At 58.8% G+C, this 21,919-nt stretch overlaps 1 protein-coding gene across 5 annotated transcripts in view; it reads right to left on the bottom strand.

The window, feature by feature from the left end:
- Nucleotides 1-11,889, bottom strand: part of AHNAK (AHNAK nucleoprotein) — an 88,743-nt gene extending 76,854 nt beyond the window's left edge. For 2 of the 5 annotated variants that reach the window (XM_036122245.2, XM_036122231.2), the window contains exons 1-4: nucleotides 11,698-11,884; nucleotides 1,289-1,387; nucleotides 864-1,020; nucleotides 237-424 (exon numbers count right to left, since the gene is read on the bottom strand). In XM_036122245.2, the coding sequence (XP_035978138.2) occupies nucleotides 237-424; nucleotides 864-1,020 (345 nt within the window). In that variant the 5' untranslated portion in view covers nucleotides 1,289-1,387; nucleotides 11,698-11,884. Of the gene's footprint in view, nucleotides 1-236; nucleotides 425-863; nucleotides 1,021-1,288; nucleotides 1,388-2,085; nucleotides 2,140-11,645; nucleotides 11,668-11,697 lie in introns of those variants that run through there. The other 3 variants (XM_036122233.2, XM_036122242.2, XM_078057902.1) reach the window with 3 other exon arrangements.
- Between the last annotated feature and the right edge of the window lie 10,030 nt (nucleotides 11,890-21,919).

Below are 21,919 nucleotides of genomic sequence, written 5' to 3'. Positions count from 1 at the left end.
GGTCCCTACGCTGCGGCACTCTGGAGAGACTGATGGAAGACTTTCAGGGGCAACATCAGCCACACGCCACACACAAATAGGAACACACGGTCTGACTTAACAGAGTGCACGGGGGAGAATGCAGGAGAAGGAGGTACAGAGAGGCGCAGGAGGCAGACACAAGGCTCAGGAAGTGGCCAGCAGGTCAGTGTGGCTACAGGGAGCTCAGGGCACAGACAGGCCAGTCAGGCACTCACCAGAACCACCTCAGAGCTTCGGGAGCTGAAGACTTCGTGGGCCCACGTCTGGCCAGGCTCAGGGGAGTGGTCCCCCTTGCGATGCAGCTTCAGGCCCACGGTGTGGTGCCCCATGGTGTTCAGCAGCTGGGTCACCTCGCCTGACTGCAGGTTGTCAAAGTAGATGGTGGCACCCACAATCTGGTCCCCTGAGCAGGGCGGGGCAAGAAGCAGGTGAGACCCACGGGGTCTTGGGAAAACAGCACACAACCACCGCATGCTGGACCCTCGAACTGACTTGCATTCAATGCGTGTCATGACCACCCTACAGGACAGGTGCGGTAATACCCGTTGCACAGATGAGGAAAGTAAGGCTTAGGGAGGCCCACCGATGCGCCCGAAGCGGCAGAGCTTGTGGGTAGTGAAGTGGGCACTAAGGACGATGTCTCCACCCCGCTACATAACCGCTTTCCCCGAGGACTGTGTGGATCGAGGGACACAGAGTGGGCAGGGGAGGGGAGGGCAGGACTTGGGTACCGACCATCCTGATGTCACTGGGACTGGCCCCTCCACGGCCCCTGTGGCCTTCCCTCCACCGCACTCAGCCAGCCCAGCCCGGCAGCCAGCCCGCACTCTGAGGTGACTCACCCTCTCTGACCACCCCAGTGCGGGCCGCAGGGGAGTTCTGCATCACCTCCTGCACAAAGACGCCGTCGTCCCTCTGGGCGATGGTCAGCCCATGGGAGCCGCTGCCCTGCCAGTTGGGCAGCAGCAGCTCCCGGGTCGTGTCCTCTTCCTTCTCCATCTGGGGTGAGGTAAGGAAACAGGGGCTCAGGACAGTGGGGGCTCGAGGGCATGAGGAGACGAGAAAGCCAAGGATCTCTGGTGCTGTGAACTCGCAGGGAGTGCAGCGTGTCTCAGATGCCCGCTTCTGCTGTGGAAATGGTCCCCATGGAAAGTGGACACTGGCTCATCCCTTCCACCCAGGACCCTGCCTCCCGATGCCACCCCCCCTGGACCACCCACCCCCCCCGGCCACCCCTCACCTCCGTCACACCCTCTCTCCCACGGACCTTTTGCAGGACTCAGTTCAGGAGCGGATGCCTTGCCAGGAGCCCGCCCCTCCTTCCTCTCTTCTCAGTCTCTCTCGTCGGGAATCTCGGTCACACAGCCTGGGGAAAAGTGGACAAAGATGCTCACGCTCAACAGGCGGCTTGCTCAAAACCCCGACCGCAAAAGACGGCTGGCTTGCTCCTGTTCCGTTCTCGGGGCCACACCGAAACTCCAACCCTCCCCTACTTCAGTTCCATTCATACATGACTGTCCAACCTGGGATCGCGGAAAGGGGGCTTAGGGGAGCCAGACCCAGATATAAACCCTGGTATCAACCCTGGCTCTGGGGCCCCTGGGTGGCTCAGTCAGTTAAGCGGCTGCCTTCAGCTCGGGTCATGATCCCGGGGTCCTGGGATGGAGTCCTGCATCGGGCTCCCAGTTCAGCGGGGAGCCTGTTTCTCCCTCTGCCTCTGCTCACGAGCTCTCTCTCTCTCTCTCTCTCTCAAATAAATAAATAAAATCTTTAAAAAATAAAAATAAATAAACCCTGGGGCACACCTGGGTGGCTCAGTCGTTAAGCGTCTGCCTTCGGCTCAGGTCATGATCCCAAGGTTCTGGGATCGAGCCCCACATCGGGCTCCCTGCTCGGCAGGAAGCCTGCTTCTCCCTCTCCCACTCCCCCTGCTTGTGTTCCCTCTCTCGCTGTGTCTCTCTCTGTCAAATAAATAAAATCTTTAAATAAATAAATAAATAAATAAATAAACCCTAGCTCTGCATCCTCCCATCTGTGTGCATGTCCCTGGCCAAGTCACTCAACTTCTCTGAACATCCATCTCCTCCTCTGTGAAAACGGAGCTGACACAGGATCTCCCTGAGGACGGAAGGAGAGAGCGCGTGAGCATGTGTGGAAAAGCTCAGGCGCACACGAGTCTCACAAAACACCCATTCTCTTTAGGCTCTTTGTAACAGCTCCAGGAAGGAGACATTGCTGTCCCCATTTTACAGATGGAGAGACTGAGAGCTGAGGTCCACCGTGAGCGTGCCACTACCCTTGGGCTCTGAGTCTGCAACTCTCTCCCCTACAGCACATCAGGTCTGCAGCTTTAACCGGCGTGAGACTCCACTTCTCTGTGTCTCCAGCACTGAAGGCGACTGCCTGGCAGACCTGAAAGCAGGAATGGTGGTGCCCTCCCTCCCCTGCTGACAAACAGTGACTCTGAGTCACCTGATCCAACACCTGATCCAACCCGGTCCTTAGGACCAGGGGGACTCTCACCAGCTGGGAGCTCCAGGTGCAGCGGGCTGAACCAAAGAAGCCCCAAGCCCCGCCCCGGGGGCCAGCCCACGCCCCAGATGCTTGAATGCAGCTGAGCTGCCTCCGGGACACGGGGAGTCAGGGCCCATCTGGCTGCCCACGCACGGCGCTGGGCCAGGCCCCCATAGGTGCCGGCACTCGGGAGCAAAGATGCCCTCTGGCCACAGGATGAGCTGTCAGCTGCAGAGGTGCCCTGGAAAGACACGAGGCAGGACTCTGAATACAGCCCTGGCCTACAGCCACCCACGCAGAATGGCAGGGGCAGAGTCATCCAGAAGCAGGTCTGTGAAACCGTGTGGGGGATGCTAAAAATCAGGCAGAGCCTCACCCAAAGCCCCACCCTGAAGCTGTTTACATTCAGAAATTCGTAAACTGATCAATAAATACGTGCATACTGATGGCCTCCTGCATGTCCAACACCGTTGCAGACACAGCAAAGAAAACCAGCAAGGGACAGACACAGCCCAGCCCAGCCCTGCGCCCGCTCGCAACTTCAGATTGTCACCGAACTTCACTTGCGTGTCCTCCCAGCATTTACTAAATGCGCTCCATGTGCCAGATGGGGAGATTTTAAAGACTGAAGTTCCTGTCCCGGATATAAATTATGAGCAAGGTGCTCTGGGCGTGACTCATTTAGCCTCAGAATGTTCTAGAAGGTTGGGGAACCACCTGGGGGGGAATGAAATGTAGAAGGAGAGAACGGGGCAAAGAGAACCTATTATTTGCCAGTTCTCTTGAAGGCCTTAGAGTTTGCCTCTGAGGACAGGATTGTGTCCCTCGGAAATTCACGGGTGCTTAGCAGCTCTGGCGAAAGACAGCACCTAGGTCCCCAGTCCTCCACGCGCTGAACTCACGCATGCAGTATTTAGGACACAGGTGCTGCCTAGGAGGCGGGCAGAGTCACTGACCGTGAGCGGCCTATCGGCACAGGTGTGAGCTAGGGAATCACTTCCTCCCCTCCCGACAAGCAGCCCCTATGGGAAGTCACGCTGACCCCAGCGAACAGCACAGCTGCGACTTTAAGGCACCTTCCCCCAGCGTCCAGCCCTGCGGACGGGGAGCCAGGCAGGGCAGGGAAGGAAAAGGCTTCCAGCCTGAGGGCTTCTCAGCTCTCTGAAGCCACCAACCAGCCTGGCACCCCACTCTTCCTCCTTGAGCAGGCCCCCCTTTTCTCTGCCCAGCAGAGCCAGCAGCTAGCGAGGGGCGGAGACGGCGAGCCAGCTCACCCTCGCCCACAACTCGGCCCCACCCTCCCTCCTTCCCCAATGAGTCACTGAGGCTGCAACAGCTCCAGACATGCAAAGGGTCACGCCTAAAAACCCATCGACAAAGTGCTTCGTTGGCCAGAGCCCCGGGGCCAGAGGGGCAGTCAGCTTCCCTCAGGATGGAGCCCCAGGCCAGGAGTCCCCGAAAGCACAGCTCGGAGGCTCAGGAGGGACTTGCTACGCGCCTCAAGCCAAGCAGCTCAGAAGGAGGGGAGAGAGCCATTGTGAGCGGTGAAGGGTCCACAGCCCGTGAGAACAGGAGCCGTGGGACCGGGGGCTGCAGGTTGGCCCCGGCAGGGCACCCCCTGGATTCCTGGCCAGGAGGGGCTGCCAACCACCCTGCCTGCCCCGGCCCAGGGCTTCTCCTTCTCCCCTCCCCTCTCCTCTGCTCTGGGCCACTGAGGTGGCAGCACATGGGGGTGCTACTGGGGGATTCGAGACCACGGTGGGAAGGGTCTGTTTACTGCATCTGAGTCCCGGCGCTCCGTCTCTCCCACATCTTTGGGGCCTGTACCAAGCCCAGATGGGCCCTTCTTCTCCTACGTAAGTCAGGTGACGCCAGGCTTCCCCAGGGCCTGAGGGTCCTGCCCTGTGGCGACCCAAAGGAGGGTCTTTGGAACTCCGGGGAATTCTGCACATTCGGCCCAAGTGTCATAAGCCTTTGGAGCTAGAGGACACCTTATAGCCCTGCTGTCAACATGGTAGCTGTATGTGGCTATTTAAATGTATACTGATTTAAATTAAGTTAAATTGAATTGTTAGTTTATTGCTTGCAGTAGCCACATTTCAAGAGCTCAACAATCACATAAGGGCTACCATATTAGACAGGGCAGGTGCAGAACATTTCCACCACTGCAGAAAGCCCTGCGGGACTGCACTGTCCGGTATTTACAGATGGGGAAGGCGAGGCCCAGAGAGGTGAGGACAGGAGAGTGTCGGGGTCCCAGAACCCTGGTCGGCCGCCTCCCCACCCCGAGGTCCACCTGACCCTGGCTCACAGTGTCCTTTATGATGGGAGGGGCTGGAGTGGGGACCCTCTAGGCAGAGGGCTGCTTAGAGGGCCGAGAAAGAGCGAGATGGTATGTCCACTCCACCTGTGAGGCTGAGACTGCGGGGACACCATAACTCAGGCCAGAAGCAGCGAGAGAAGAACAAGGCTGTGCCAACAATTCAAAACTGCAAAGAGGGGGCGCCTGGGTGGCTCAGTCGGTTAAGCATCTGCCTTCGGCTCAGGTCATGATCCCAGGGTCCTGGGATCGAGCCCCCCGTTGGGCTCCTTGCTCAGCAGGAAGTCTGCTTCTCCCTCTCCCTCTGCCCCGCCCCCTGCTCCCGAACACTCTCTCTCTCAAATAAATAAATAAAAATTTTTTAAAAGCCTTCAAAGAGGAATGTGCAGACCGGGGGGCGGCGGGGAGGGGGTTTGACATGCGGGCAGATCCGGGAAGCAGACTCCTTGCCCAGGGCAGAGGGTCTCCGCCAGGGGTGGCGTCCAGAGGAGCACCTTTCCCACCCTGCCCTTAGGGAACAGAGCCCCTTCGTCCCCCAAGAGCGAGTATGAAGTCAGCCAGGGAGGGGGCCCAGCCTAACCACTGCTGCAGCCAAAAACAGCCTCGCAGCCAGCGTCAGGGTTAAGATGACAGGAACTGATAGAGGCCCAGTGCCCGAGAGACATGCCCGTGGGCCTCCGTGCCTCCGTGCGCCAAACCTGAAGCTACATACCAGAGGGACACAAGTGTGATCACATGCCCAGCACGGGACGGACACGGGAGGTGAGGCTCCAAGGGAGAGAGAAGCGCTCCCACCCACTGAGGAGACACCACCAACAGCAGTGGGACTTGGACCCAGCGCAATGGCAGGTACGGGAGGGATCAGACCCACCATACACACAAGCCAGGGAGAAGCACCTCCCGAGCCCAGGAAGAATGAAATGACTCACACCCCAGGTAGAGACCTCCACCAGAGGGAAAGTCCCGAACACTTATAACAGGACGAGAAGCTAGGATATTCAAAGAAAAGGGAGACACACCCAGAGGGGCAATCCACTCTCATAAACACCAGACAGCAAAGAGGAAGAGAAAGCTCTGCGTTGAGAGAAAACCCCCAACAGATTGAGAAAAAGAGAATTTTGCCGAGCTCCTGTGGCGTGCTGTACTTCCAGGCCTGGGGGCTCATTCGATCCCAGACAACCCTCCGTGATTAATAATTAATGTCCTTATTTTAGAGATGCAGCAGCAGGCCTCCAGAGGTAAGATGACTTGCCCAAGTATGAGCGAGGGTTTGAGATGTAAGCCCGGGCTTCCAGGACTCTGTGGCTCCAAAGCAAACAGCCTTTACCTCGGTGGAGGAATGAAGGCGCAAATAAATACACACAGGATGAGAAACCACAGAGAAAGATGCACAAGGGAGATACACAGAAGAGAGACCTGCACTGGAGGAGGGCCAGAGAGACACCCACGGGAAGATGAAGGGGCCTCCATGCTCACCTAGAGGGAGCGTGGTGCGGGGGGAGGCCTCAGCGAGAGGGGCTGAGATTCCCCTAGGGGACCCAGAGACCCAAGGAGCGCAGGAGACTCGCCCAGAGAGCCTGACGCCTCTCAAGCGCCACAAGCCGCAGGACGGAGGGCCAGGGCCCACGGCCTCCTGTGTCCACACACCAGCCACTTCCTGGCCAACAGCTTGGGGACAGCAGACCCGGACGGGCAGAGTCCCAGGCATCCCGGGAGCCAGGATCTGAGGGGCTCGTTGAGGCCACGTCCCCAGGAGTCAGAAATCCTGAGCCACACAGACCCCCAGCTCACCTGGACACTCTCTGGGGCCCCAGCAGGTGAAGGCCAAGAGAGTCGTCCCCTCTGGGGCTTGGGGGACACGAGACCCACTCCAGAGAAAAGCACCAGTAGGGCAAGGCAGCTACTTCCGCTCACTGGGAAACGGGAACAACCACAACAGGGCTGACGCTCATCCCACACGGGGCAGGCATGGCTTCCGGGGCCCAGGCCTCCAAACGGACCTCCATGGAGGCGGCTGCCAGAGCTCCGTCTGGAAAACAGCATGCCCTATTCTAACTGGGGGAGAAGAGCACGATAATCTCAAGAGTCTAAGCTGGCATCGAGAACGTTTACACTCCGTTCATCCTGGGGGGTGCAGCCCAAGGGGGCCCGTTGTGTGTTGGGGGGAGGGTGGGATTATCAGGGAGAATACGACTAACATGCTGCAAGACACAGGCGATCTGGGCACTGGAGAGACATTCCCAGAAAGACACACAAGGACGCGCACACTCCGCGTGCACACAGACATGCTCATCAGCCCCGTTCCCCACTCTTCCCAGCCCTGAGCAGGCCCACAGCCCCGCCTTCCCCAGCTCCCAACAGACACCTGTCCAGGCAGCCCCAGGCCCTGCCCATTATGGGAGGCGCCTCCACCTGCCAACCCGGCGCCCGGAGTCTGTGTCTCCCTCTACCTGTGTGCCCCTATCTCCTCGTTCCCTGGCTACCTGCGCCACTGGCCCAGCCCACAGCTCCCACCAGCAGGAAGTTCCTCCAGCTGGGTCACTCCAGCCCTCTCCTCCTGGTCAGCCCCAGCAGGGGCCCCCCACCTCAGCGTCCAGGGGAGCCCCGCTCGCTCCTACCCCACGGGCCTGCTGGGTCCCTCCCTTATACCTTTCTCCACCTCTCTCCCCTGGCCCTCTGCGCACAGCTTCCTCCCACCCCCCAGCGAGCTCCAAGTTCTCACTTCCAGCAGGGAGGGAGATTCCCTCTTCCTCCCATGACCGAGAGGGACTCCCCTCCTCCCTGCCACAGGGGATGGGAGCAGCAGCCCATTATCCAGCCCCAAGTCCCTGCCTCTGGCCGCATAGCCCGGGAAGAGAGAGCCTTTACCCAGGACCACTGGGACTAAGACACCAGCTCTGAGGGTGGCACCCTCCACGGGGCAGGGGCGGTGAAGAGGAACGCTCCGTCTCACCCCGGGGGCGGGGGGGGGGGAAGGTGACAGCCCGGGAGCTGCCAGGGGGTGCAGAAACTCCCCAAGCAACAGGCAAGCTCTCCGCCCAGCGGTCAGGCCCCGCTAGTGCAGGGGCGCAGGGCCAGGCCCCGAGGCTCAGCCGCCAAAGAGCCGCCCCCCAGCCCAGCCGGGACACGAAGCCGGGATCAGCTCCAGGCACTTCCCCTTCCCCTAGAACCTCCGCTCCGGCCCCCAGGGACAGGGCAGGATGCCCCTCCCTGACCAGCCGTATGCAGCGCCTCACTCAGCCGGGGCTTCATTTCCAGAGCTATCCTCACCCTCCCGCGGGCCTGTGGGCCCGGAAGCCGTCCAGGATGCAGAAACGGACTCTAGTCCTCACCCGCAGCCCCTGTGAAACCTCCACCACCAGGGCGGAGTCCCACTTCTGTCTCCTGCCCTGTAAGCCCCAGATGCAAGCAGAGTGTCACATCCGGGACCACCATGCTCAGCCAGGAGAACATCCTCCCACAGGGAATAACACACACCTCACCGCTATGACACCAGTGCTCACAGGGACACAAGGCCACCATGAGACGGCACCGCGTGGACACAAGCAAGACCCGCAGCTACAACGGCCCAGGCCTCCTCCTGGGGGGACCTGAGGGGCTCTGTCAGAACTCCTGCGCACACACACATTCCTGCTGAGCCCCACTGTGGCCCACCCACGCAGGCCCCCACCCCCCAGCCCCGGCCACCACGCACGGAAGAAACTGAGCTTGCCCAGGAAGGCCTGGGAGCCCAGCGGGATGGTCAGGGACCAGGGCTATGCCAGCTCCCGGCGAGCCTGGATGAAGCCCGTGGGGGCCGAAGAGAAAGCAGAAGGCCCTAGACATCGGCCGCCGCCACCACCTGACTGAAACCAGCACATTCTAGACCTTCTCCAGCAGCCACCTCCCTTCCTGTCCTCAGGCACAGGCAGAGGGTCAGCCCAGCTCCAAGGAGAGAAACTTGGGGGCGTTGGGGAGTGGTGGGGGGGGAGCGGGGAAGAGCCAGCAGTGGGAGAGTTCCCATCAAGAGCAGGACTAGCTCTCCTGGTATGCCTCTGTCTGTCCCCAGGCGGTTCCCAAGTTCTGAGGAAGGTGGTGGCCACACCCCAGAGCCCCACACACCCCTCCACCCCCACAGCTTTGCCCCAACCTCTCAAACCAGCTCCTCAGGCTCTGGGCAGTGTGCTCCACCAGCGCCAGCCAGCTAATTCCAAGTTAAGCCAAAGAATCTAGTCTGGCAATGCCTGGGCAGCTCCACCCAGGGCCTCCCTGGGACTCAGGTGACCCCAGAGACTCCCAGCCCATTCCCTGCCCTTGTCCGCTGCTAGCCTTCTCCCTCCACCAGTCTTCTGTGGTTTCCTCTCTCAGGTGCACCCTGGGCCCTGGGCTGTAGCCTCACCACCCTGAACCAAGTCTGGCTGGTACAAGTCCCCAGCTCTGTGGGGTTAGCTCTTCAAGGGGCTGCCCAAACCAGGACCCCTGAATCACTGCTAAGGGCCTCCCTGTCACCAGCACGAAGCCCCGCCTATGTGTCCTTGCTCGATGACCAATGTTCCTGCCTATAGTCTCTTCAGGAAAAGGCTCTAGAGAGGGGCTTAGACACCCTCTAAGCCCCATTTTGAAGCTTGCGGACCCTGTGTCCTATGCTAGCCCAGCTCTCATGGTCCCAGGTCCTCTCCCTCCCTGCCCCACCCCACCTCCTTCATAGGGCAGCTCACAGCTCAGAGCAAGGAGGTACCCCCAAGCCTGGGGCGCCCTTTTACTCCCCACTCTGCACACTCTACCTACCATGTGCTGGCCCAACCCATCACCCCTTTGGGTCAAGGAGAAGGAAGCCTCCCCATTCCTCTTGGGAAAGGAAGTGAGTGCCACACCCTGCCCCAGGGATTTCCCTCCTGGCAGGGCAGAGGAAGAGAGGGAAAAGAAAGTAGAATCTGCCCCGCCCCCTACTTTAGACGCAGCATAGGTGCAGAGGCCTGGAAATGCCTTCCAAAGCACCTTCAATCCCTTCCTCTCCCCCCCCTCCCCCCCCCCCCGCCAGCCTCCACCTATCACTACGGCCCCCACACTGTCACTAGGTCCCATAACACCAACCCAGTCCCCACCAATGCTGGACTGTGCAAGGAAGGGCAGGTGATCCCTGCCTTCGGAGGCTGGATTCTAACTGAGGAAACTATTTCAAAAGCAATTATTGGGAGCCCAGCGCCGTGCTGGGGACACAGAGGTAAATATCCGAGACCTTTTTTCTCCTAAACTCCAGGTCATTCTCTAAGGACCCCACTACAGGGGATGGTCCCACTCTGCCTTTCCATAAACCCACTGCACAGAGCAGGGCTGTCAGCAGCACACCGCGGGCTCCCGGGGGCCACCACCTCTCTGCAGCCACACCCAGTGAAAGGCGAGAGCACACACCACGCACCCAATTCTCTGTTGGCCACATTGTGCAAAGGCGCCAGGGCCGTCCCCCACCTGGTGGGAGTGGTGGGCAGCTAGAGCTGTGAGTTGCCCCGTCTGCCCGCTCGGCTCCCCTCCCACGCAAGGGGCACAGCCAGGCGTGCTCAGACCCCACGTGTCCCTCGCGGCCAGCGCCGCCCAGGGCTGCGCCCCCCACATCCCGGGCCCGGGCACTGCAGGGGGCGTCCAGGCCAGCCAGGGGAGGGCCAGGCCCTCCCACGCTGCACTCCCGCTCCCCGCATGGGAAAGCCTTACATAACACTGCGCTCCGAACACACCCTAAGCACTCTGCCTTTCCAACTCCAGGGCAGGACCTCGATCCCCCAACCCTGTCTCCTGGAGCGCGCGGCTGGAGCGGAGGGTTCCCGAGACGGCAGCTAAGCCCTCCTCCTACAGCGGAGCCGCCTCCTGCCCCCACGTCCCACACACAGCCCCTTCCTCCCCCTCCCCTTTGCCCCTCACCACTCCTCCCCGAGTTCTGGTTTGAATTAGTCAGCGGCTCCAACCACCACATTCCTCAGGCTGCTGGCGCCGTGCCAGGCGCTGGGGCGGGGGCCATCCCGCCCGGACGGGTTTGGGAGTGGGGTGGGGGAGAGCGCGCCGCCCCCGAAAGGGAAGGGGCGGTGCCGAGGGCCGGGCCGCCGCACAGTACCCCCCCCTCCCCGCCCACCCCCCGCGCTGGAATCTCCCTAATTACGCCCCCCACCCCCACTCCCACCCGTCCCGCCCCGAGGCGCGCTGCAAACTTCAGGCAGCGCGGCCTTGGAGGAAGAAGGGAGACTTCTGGAGCGGGGAACGCGGAGGGGCCAGACTAGGGCGGGGCAGCAGGAGGGGGGCTGAGAAAGGGAGAGGCTGGTGGTACAGAACTGGGTGGGGCCGCGAGGACTCCGGACGCACAGTTAGAGGCGGAGGTGTGGGGAGCGGGGAGGGACAGCGGAGGGGGCGCGGGGGTGGGGGGGCTCCGGGAGGGGCCGAGGGGCAGCGGCGGCGACCTCGGAAACTTCTCCAGTAAACACGGAATAGGAGCGGGAGCAGAGCGCTTGAGCCACCGCCCCAAGGAGAAGGAGGGGATGGGACAGGGACCCACAGGGGCCCCCAGGCCAGGAACGGGGCGCCCTGCCGCGCAACAGAACCAACAGTCAGCCCTCGAGAGAAATAAGGACTGGAGCAAAACACGCTTCGGAACGATTTTCCAACTTGCGCCCCAACTCCGGAGGCACAGTTTGGCTCCCAGGGCGCGACGCGTCGCCTCCCCGCGCGGCCCCGCGGCTGCCCAGCTTGCTCCACGCTGTTTGAATCCTCGCAGTGCGCCCGGCCCAAGCGCCTCACCCAAGCCCTGCAGCCCCCCTCCCCTCACCGGTTCTCGGAGTCCTGCTCCCGCGGCGCCCCGCTGCGCCCGGTGCCCCTACCTGCGCGCTCAGCCCCCGGGCACGGCCATAGCCCGCGCGGGGCCCCAGGTCGCGGTGCTGCGGCTGCTGCAGGCGGCGAGCCCCGGTCGGGGCGGGTCCGGCAGGGCGGGCGGTGCAGTCCCCGCGGCGGAGCTGCTCCGAGTGGCCGGGCCCCCGCGTGCGGAGGCGGCTCTTGTAACTCCGGCTCGGGCGGGCGGGTCTGCCCCGAGCAGTGGGGAGAGGGCGGGGCCGGGCGGGGCCGGAGCGGGGCTGGGACGGGCGAGCGGGCCGACCCGACACGGACCCGGGAGCGGGCTGCTGGGGGGGCGGGCACTGGGGGTCGCGGGGACGCGGGGGCGCCGCACGTCCGAGGGGCTGCCTTCCCCCGCCCCCCTCCAGTGCCCCCTGCCCTGGCCCGCGCCTGGATCTACCCCCCAACGTTTTCAGTGTGCGGTCTCCCCGACAAGAAACTCCCCGAAGCTCCCTGAGGCTCATCCTCCCAGCTGGAACTGCGAATCAACTCATTTTGCAAGAAGGACCAAGAAGTTCAGAAAGCCGCTGGGGGGCTTGGGTGCTGGGGCCGCGACCTCCCGCCTGTCGCGGACCTTTAAGTTTTCTCTCAACCCAGGCATCTACACTTCAAATCCCAGGCCCCAGGCTCCTCACTTGGTTCCCAAGCTTCCTGCAGCCGCGCCCATTTCTCGCCTCCCGCCTTTCGGAGGGCCCCCCAATCCCTCCCCCCACAAAACCGGTCTGTAGACGCTGGTCCCACCCCTGGAGTTAGGGTGCCCACGTGGAGTCACCAGTGCCCCACGCACCACGGTGCAGCTTCCGCCGCTGCAGCGACACGGGAGTCAGGCCGGCAGCCCTTGGCGGAGCAGAGCCGGAGGCCCACCTTCCTCTGAGGACTCCAGAGGGAAGCGGGAGCTCCAGCCTTGCCTCCACCTACCCACTTCTTATCCGAGCCCCTCCCCCACCTCCCCACTTGCAAGGACGCTATTTCCAAATTTACTGCCATTTCCCACAGCTACTTCTAACTCCATGAGATTTTATTAACCGTTTAATGATGGGGTGCGGGGGGGCCTTCTGACTACCCAGCCCCCCCTTCCACACTCCCATTCTCTTCTCCCCCACGAATCCTCTTATCCTCCCTCCTAGGTGGCCACCCACTACCCACATCAAGGCAGTTTTCCTTCCTTCCCAAATGCTGAGGAAGGAAGACCCCAGGCTGGGGCCTGGAGAAGACCTGGCTCCAGGCAGGAGCACCCTCCTCACGGCAAGATCATGAGTGGGCTGGGGCTGAGACCTGCGGCCCTGTCCTCTGAAATGGCAAACATGTTTACAGGCTAAAAATACCCAGCAGTCAACTCTGCTGCCAGCCCTGGGGGCTGTGTCCCAGGTCCAGTTACCAGCACAGGCCATGGGGGAGGGAAGACACGGCCAAGGAGCCATCGCTGTGCAGAGACTCACACAATGGACGCGGAGAGGTGGAGACACATGTGTAGACATTCAGACAGGCATAGACATGCAAAGACAGACAAAGCAGAGACTTGGGCACCAGCATTCTCTCTATGTCTCTCTCTCCCACTCTGTCTCTCTCACTTGCTCCGGTGCGCAAGTGCATTCTCTCCCCCCACACACACACCGCACCCCCCACCTCTCTCTATCTCTCTCTCTCTCTCACACACACACACACACAGAGGCACCCAGATAGGGACTCAAACCCACAGCAGAGGCAATGGCAGGCACACACATCACAAACCCAGGCTTTCGAAAGAAGCACCTCCTCCATTGTGTTCTGTACCCCTTTTCTAGAACCTTATTAAAGAAAACATCTAGGGCGCCTGAGTGGCTCAGTGAGTTAAGCGTCTGCCTTCAGCTCAGGTCATGATCCCAGGGACCTGGGATGGAGTCCCGCATTGGGCTCCCTGCTCAGCGGGGAGTCGGCTTCTCCCTCTGCCCCTCCCCCCCTGCTCATGCTCTCTCTCCCTCAAATAAATAAATAAAGTGTTTAAAAAGAAAACATCTAAACTTTTCAACTTTGGGATGCTTTTTAAAAACAAATACCGAGGGGCGCCAGGGTGGCTCAGTCGTTAAGCATCTGCCTTCAGCTCAGGTCATGATCCCAGGGTCCTGGGATGGAGCCCCACATCAGGCTCCCTGCTCAGCGGGAAGCCTGCTTCTCCCTCTCCCACTCCCCCTGCTTGTGTTCCCTCTCTCACTGTGTCTCTCTGTCAAATAAATAAATAAAATCTTAAAAAAAAAAAAAATACCGAGAGCTCATTTTTCCCTTTACTAATGGCTTTTTAATTCTTAATTTCATTTTCAATGACATTTATTCAGCTTTTAACAAATGCAGCAAGAATACAGAGAAACTAAAGGGGCCCGTCATGCTGCGAGTCAGATAATCCCTGTTGACATTTTTTAAATAAAATCAATGCCTCCACCTGCTGAAGAATGTAAACAATACAGAAAGGTAGAACAATAAAAAGTAAATGTCTCCCTCCTCCCCTACCCAGTCCCTCTCCCCAAAAGTAACCACTGTTAACAGTTGACCGAAGGATTTTTAACTTTTATGAATCACCTGGTTCCTTGAAAGTGCACGTTTTCCCGGGACATATTTAAAAGGGGAGTGGATTTACACCTAGGTTTTTGGAAACATTGATGATGCGCCACAGAGACATAGGGGAGCTGCAGGAGGTCGATGGGAGTTTGGAGGGAGGGGCTGGAGCAGCGAGAAAGCAGGGAGCCCAATGCGGGACTCCATCCCAGGTCCCTGGGATGCCCCCCGCAAGTGAAAGAGCAGAGGCTAGTGTCCTGGGCTCAAGGCCAACTTATCTGCTCCACTGTTTGTTCTGGCCACCCTCTTGGTCAACAGAAAAAAAGGCAGGAGAGGCTGGTTTGGGGAGCAGCTATGGGGTAGGGATTACTGTCCAGGTCCTTCATTCAGAGGTAGGAGTGTCATACCTGGTGGCGGGTGGTCCTGGGGACTGGCTCCTGCCCCATTGCGAGCTAGGAGAGGAGAGGAGGAGTAACCTAGACCCTTGCCCCGGAAAACACACACACACACACACACACACACACACACACACACACACACAACCCACAATACGGATACCCACTGGAATGGGGAGCTGGGCTTTCCTAGGTCAGCCTCCTCGGCCCAGGGGAACGGAATATATTCAGCAATTTTCTTTTTTTTTTTTTTAAGATTTTATTTATTTATTTGACAGAGACACAGCGAGAGAGGGAACACAAGCAGGTGGAGGGAGAGGGAGAAGCAGGCTCCCCGCTGAGCAGGGAGCCCGATGCGGGGCTCGATCCCAGGACCCTGGGATCATGACCTGAGCTGAAGGCAGACGCTTAACGACTGAGCCACCCAGGCACCCTGATTCAACAATTTTCAGTGGTGTAAGTGGAGACACACACTCTTTTGGAAATGTCTGCCAACCCTTCTCCTGCCCACTGCGGTAGCCCCCCCACCCCTCACCCCCCAAAGCTACTACCGGAATGGTGATTGTGTCTCAGGCCACAGCAGGTACTATCATGTGTTAGATCATTTAATCCTCACATGCTCTGGGAGGAAATGGTCTCAGAAAGGGTTAGTGATTCACCTAAAGGCACACAGCCCTCAGAAGCAGGAGTCAAAACTCCCCCTGGCATCTAGGCCCCATGAGAGTGGGGATTTTCTTCTTCTTTGTTGTCTGCCCTGTGCCTAGATTACTGGCCGGCATATAGCAATCGCTGAAGAAGTTTGTGGAATGAATGAATGAATGAATGAATGAACTACAGGGATAACTGGCCCCAAAGCCCGTGTCTTTTTCACAACAGCATCCTGAACCCCACACTTCCTTTTACTCTCAGCCTCCAGGGAGCAATTCCCCCACTTATCGGCCTCTCATGCCGCTGCACAAACATTTATTGTGTGTGCAACACTAGGCCGGGGGCCTCTGCTGCTGCTGGTGGTGGTGCAGGGGATAAAGAACCCGACAGGAGGGGGCGCCCGGGGGGCTCAGTCAATTAAGCCGCTGCCTTCGGCTCAGATCCTGATCCCAGGGTCCTGGGATTGAGTCCCGCGTCAAGTCCCACATCGGGCTCCCTGCTCAGCCGGGAGCCTGCTTCTCCCCCTGCTTGTGTTCCCTCTCTCTCTCTGTCGAATAAATAAATCTTTAAAAAAAGAAAAAGGAAAGAAAGAAAAAAAGAACCTGACAGGATGGAACCCCTGCCCTCACAGTGCTCCGTCCTGAAGGAAATGTATTCTGAGCTCCTTGCAGGTCCTATGCGTTGAAAATGGGACATTATCTTTTCTGCCAGGTCCTTTACACTGATACCTCATTCCCCCAACATACACTCACGGATACACACACTGTTTTTTTAATTATAAGGATTTCCCCCCCGCCCACCGTCTCAACTGTGCAAAGAAAACCTTTGTCTTTTTGAAGGTTTCAGATGCCTCTGTCAAAATAAGGGCTGGGGGGGTGTTCCAGGAGGACTTCAGGCCTCCTGCTGGCACGCACGCCCTCACCTTTCCGAGGTATCCGACCTCGCGGGCCTGCAGATTCATTGGCAAAGCTACGTGAGCCCTAGGACTCGTCATCACTGGGATACCCCAGCTTCCCCAGAAGTTTTGCTCCCTCCCCCCGCCCTCCGCCCCCCCCCCCACCGGGGGTTCCCTGATATGCACACGCATAGTGTGTGTGATGAACCTTGGGCTTCTTTGTTGCCAGGCAATGTGCCTCTGTTTTGTTCCTATTATGCCTGTTTCCATGGCAACCACAAAGGGAGCTCTGTGGGCAGGCCCCTTGCCAGGGGATTCCCCTTCCCCTCCCTCCTCGCCACAGTCCCCTTCTCTAAAATCAGTGTATTACAGGGAAGACAAGACGCCGGCTGCTCGGAGAGTAATCATGGCTTTTAAACTGTGATCCCAGCAAGGAAGTGAAGTGTGCAATCTGTTTGCAGTCTCTTTGAAAGCAGACTCCCCGCCCTTCCCAAGAGGGCCCTTTGGCGTGTCAGCCTTAGAAGCAGAGAAATGACTATTACCCCTTCCTTGAGCCATCTGGGATCTCCCCAACCCCACCTCCACCCCATACACACACACCCGGAGAGGAGCATCTCCGCCAAACATCAGGCCCTTCGATGTTCCCTTTCATTGCTCCCTAATCTGTCTTCCCCAGTGATCTGGGATCCAGACATTATTGCCTAAGCAATTCTGAAACCCCAAACTCCTAACCCAAACTCAAAATATGAAGCCAAGTATTCCAGCTCAGTTCAAACTCCAACCTGTACTTAAACCTTGGACTTCAAATAAGGAGTTCCTGAATCACTCAGATCAGACAGCCGGGATACCGGAAACCCTCCCATTACACTCGGTCCTAATTGAAATCTTCAGGCCAAAGCAGAACCCTAGTTAAAGCTGATTAGAGAACAAGAGACGGCACACAGGGCTCTGAGTACAGACTCTGGGAGGAAAGAAGGCACAGAATGAGTGTCCAGGCAAGAGAAAGGGGACAAAGTGGGCAGGGAGCGCAGGACAGGTGGACACGGTGAGAGATGGCCTGGAGGCTGGGGAGGTGTGGGTGTGCAGATGCGGGGAGAGCAAGAAGAGAGGGAAGATGTGGAGCCAAAGTTAAGGAACACAAGGGGGCGAAACACGAATGAATAGGGCTGTGAAGGGGAGGGAGGGGGGCAGAAAAGCAGAGCTCAGAACTGAGCTGGGGACCGGGCAGGCCAGCTGTAAACAGGAGCCGAGGGAGGGAGGGAGCCAGAATGAGTGGAGGGAGCAGCCAGCAGACGCCCCAGCCTGCTCCCCTCCCGAGCAGGGAGCAGGGAGCGGAGAGGGAGGGGAGCACCAGCCTCCTCTCCCCTTTTTTGGAATCTGCCTTTCCGCCACCCTTTCCAACTTCCTCTGCCTTTCCTCCAGTTCCGGGGGGGTAAGGGGGACCAGCCCGGGTTTCCCTCCCTCTGCTGCTTGCACTTCCCAAGTCCAGTCTAAGGAGATTAGGCTGAGCAGTGAAGGCAGGGCCTCAGCTGCCCAGAGCCTGAGTCACCACATAGTTGAGGTTCCTGTCACTCGAAGTCCCGCCTCTGCTACACCCTGTGCCCTCTGCCCGCCCCGGGACTTGGAGGACTTGGAGCGCTGGGGGTTGACCTGCCCTGGGACCTGCTCTACTTCTGTGTTCAATACCCAGCCAGGGCTGCTGGCAGCCTTGGATACCACCCTCTGTCTGCCCCCAACACCAAGTGTGCTTGGTCCATCATAGTCGCCCTGCAACTTTGGGAGAAGCGCCGCCCTCCTGCTCTTAGGAAGCAAAATGACTCAGTGAGTGGCTTCGAGAACTGTGGAAAGACTTGCATGCACCCTTGATAAGTCACTTCCCCTCTCTGCTCATTTCCTCCTGGCTACAATAAAGGGACTACCTAATGGGGTCTCTCAGGCAATCCTGCATAAGGTACATTCTGAAACTCTGAGTCCAAGAGATGGAGTGTTCCCACTGAGGAGGGTGGAATAAAGGAGTGTGTTTGCTCACCCCTGTCCTCACAGGAGTGGGTGGGGTAGGGCCCAGGCACCGCCACAATAGGGCAGCCAACACCCTTGGCAACTCGGTGATTCAGGCCCCACAGAGAGTCAGCCTGGCAGGAAAACACCCCGTGGCTTCCCTGTGACTCAGGGGAAATGCAGATCTCCCTGAAGAATGACTGGCCAGGGTCCCACTATAACCAACTCATCTCCCCTGCACCTAGAAAGTTTCTGGTCCCAGTGTAGCCCCCACTGCCCCTGATGGGCGCCCTAAGCTCATGGGACCGCCTCCCTGGCCTACTCAACTGCTTCCAGCCCTCCTACCTGGCCCTGGCAAGCCCTCTACCCTCGGCCTTCAACTCCATAGCCCTCCCTGCCCTGCCATGTCCCCTCAGTCACCCTTTGGCTCTGCCCATCCTCACTATCCACCCCCATCCTGGCAGAGCCAGCCAGATGATTGCAAAAGGGCTGAGCCAGCGGGAGAGGCCCTCACATGACACCTGTTCCTGCTTCGGAGGGGAGGGGGCAGCTGGAAGTAGAGGGAAGCACATTCCATGGGAGATCCGATCAGAAATAGCCCCAAACCCTGACCGTCCGGCCCCTGCTCTGCACATGGCCAGCCCATCGTGTAAACAAGCTCCGGTCAGTAGGCTCCCCCTTTGGAATCCTGAGGAAATGAGGAAAGCAGGGGGCAGGGGGAGGTTCCCAAAAGGGAGGGGGCCACAAGAATGAAAAGAGCCCCAGAACATCTAGAGACCCAGGGTCACCAAGGACACCTTTGCCACTTAAGCAGTCCCACGTGCCCATGGCATTCTGCCTCTTCTGAGACACAGGTGACTACAGCACAGAGCTCAGCAGCTACCTTGACCGCCATTCCACCCATCGCTTGGGTGCTGAAGCGCTGGGACACCCCAGTAATTCCACTGGAGTAAAACGACAGCCTCTCCCGGGAGCCATGCCAGCCTGATTAGAGCAAACAGACAGGAGCAGGTGACTGTCTCCCTAACCTTTCAGGAGCACTGGCATTTTAGCTCCACGGCATGGGGGGCACAGAGAAGAGGGTGAGGACCCCAGAACGGCACTCACACAGACGACCAGAGCCAGCTGGGGAAGTTACCCTGCAGTGTAGGTACGGCTGGTGGGGTGAGCCAGGGAAGCCACAGTCACCCAGGAAAACCCACGACGTGTGGAGGGAAAGTTCTGGGTTCGGAGGACAAAGGGTGCTGGTTGCCATGAAAACCACAGTATTGATTTCAGAAATGACTGGGTGGATCCTCCAAAACACTTCATTCCTCTCCCTTCAACATTCTAGAGCCTTCCCCCACCTCTCAAAAGGGGAAGTGGCACTTCTGGGGCATGTGGGCAGCTGGTGGGATGGGTCTGACCCAGGGTGCAGAGCAGCTGTCCAGCTCCAGCTCAAACAGGAAAGGAAAAAAAGGAGACAATCGAGGTCTTTCTTGGAAGAACTTTAAAGGCTTTTGGCGTCTTAATAAGTGACTTAAGCAGAAGGGCCAACAAAGCTAAAATAAATAGCTGCTCATAACCAGTATCTACCGGTTTGTATACGGCTGAACCAAGTCTCAGGCGTTCCCATTCACTCGCTGGGCTCGGTAAAGATTTCATCTGCAGCGGGGACAATGGATGGAGCTACAGAGTGTTATGCTGAGCGAAATAGGTACGTCAGAGAAAGACAAATACCGTATGCTTTCACTTGTATGTGGAATTTAAAAAACAAAACAAATGAGCAAAGGAAAAAAAGAGACAAAGCAAGAAACAGACTCCTAACTATAGAGAACAAACTGGTGGTTCCCAGAGCGGAGGGGGTGAGGAGATGGGTGAAACAGGGGATGGGGATCAAGGAGTGCCCTTGTCTGATGAGCACTGCGGATATATGGAAGTGTTCAGTCACTCTATGGTACAGCTGAAACTAATATAACACTGTGTTAACTACACTGAATTAAAATAAAGATTTCATCTGCAGTCAAAAGCACCTGAGCCCAGACCCCTCTCCCTTCTCCACCTCCTCTTCTGGACGCTTTAAGATTTTGCCCAATAAGTGGATAAAACGGCTTCCTCCTTCCATCTTACTCCAGTTCTCCAAGATCACGCCCTGTTCTCAGCCCCGACCCACTCACAAGGCCCCCTTCCCTTTCCTCCCCGCGACTCCGGCCGGGGCCCCAGCAGGCACGCGCTGCAGCGTGGGCGCCGGGATGCCAGCTCTAGGTGGTGCGCGGGTGGCACGAGCCTCCCCGGCATGTCAGGAAATGGGCCCAACAACCAGAGACGGCCCCCTGGCGCAGGCGCTCACTGGCCGCCCAGGCGAGCCGGGCGGGGCCGGGAGGAGCAGGGGAGCCAGGCCGAGCTCCAGCAAGCGCGGGGCCCCAGCCGGGATCGGGAGGGCGCGAGTCCCAAGCACAGCCCCAAGCCCGCGGCTGTGCGGTGACTCAGGCCTCCCCGGGGCAGGGCGGGACCGAACCAACTCCAGCTGGACCTCCCCTCTTTCCCCGCCCCACATCTGCCTCTAGAAACTCCTGCTGTTAACCTCTTTCTTGCCCACCAGGGCAGGGCAAAGACCCTCTAGTTCCATCCCGCTTTGGAGGCCAACAGCTACCCTGCCCGAGGCCACAACACCCTGCCCCTGGGCTGCCCACCCCACCTCCGTTTGAGGGTCCTGGCCCTCCCCCAAGCACAGGCCTGGCTTCATCCAACAACCTGGCCACTCTCCTCTGCACCAAACCGCCAAAGCTTGAGGCACCAGAGGCAGGACGTGCAGATGAGTCACCCTTCCTGCAGTCCGAGGGAGGCTGAGAGGCGGGATCCCCCAGACCCGCCCAGTCCACGTTGGGGCGCCAGGCCTGCTGCCGCCCAAGTTCTAGCCCCGCCCTGCAGAAACCCCATTTTCCGCAGCTGGGCCCCACTCCTGGTCTCTGGCCTGCCCCTTCAAACCTTGTAGAACTGGGGTCTCTCCCAAGTCCTCAGCTACTGGTAAGGTCAAGGATACTGGGAAGGGGGTGAAGATTACACAAGCGAAGGAGCAGGGAGGTGTGGTGGGAAACGGATTTGTGAAGGGAGTCTGACAGGTTAGGTGAGGCCCAGCGCCCAGCGCAGGGCCCAGCCCAGCCGGCAACTAGCACTTTTAAATTCTAACCAAGAGCAGCCCGGAATGCTCGGAAGCAAGACAGGTGGCAAGTTTGGATCGAACTCAAGATGACCTGCCAGGGAGCAAACCCTGAGCAAGAACCAGCCCATCCTCACCCAGCTGGATTCCACACTGGGGCTCTCCTCCGCCCATTCTTCCCAGAACCCCACCTGTAGTCCAAGTACCCAGCTAGATGACTGCCCTACGCTCTCCCAAGCTACCAGACCATCTGTACCTGGAAAGATCACCTTCTTCCCCTCCCAAGCTAAGCCCTTCTCTGTGCTCGGACTAAGGGTGGGAGAAAAATAACACATATAAAACCATAAACTAGAGACCAAATGTTGAATCGTGACTGTTTCTGCATCTGCCTCAAAATGTGAATTGAACTAGAGCTTTCCAACTTCACCTGAACTGGTAATACACAGGGAGACCTTCAATGCTTTTCAGAAAAGACGACAGAAAAAAAGACAAAATAGAAACAAGACCCTGTGAAAAGAGCATGATAAAAATTAAGCTCAAGAGAAAAACTAGTACCCCCAGGTCTGAGTGGGTTCTCAGGTGGCAAGTCAGACTGCTCCACGTCCCAG

This window comes from Halichoerus grypus, chromosome 11, assembly GCF_964656455.1.
Source record: "Halichoerus grypus chromosome 11, mHalGry1.hap1.1, whole genome shotgun sequence".
Classification (NCBI taxonomy): Eukaryota; Metazoa; Chordata; class Mammalia; order Carnivora; family Phocidae; genus Halichoerus; species Halichoerus grypus.
The sequence above is the reverse complement of the archived record's forward strand: the minus strand, read 5'-3'. Positions and strand labels throughout refer to the sequence as shown.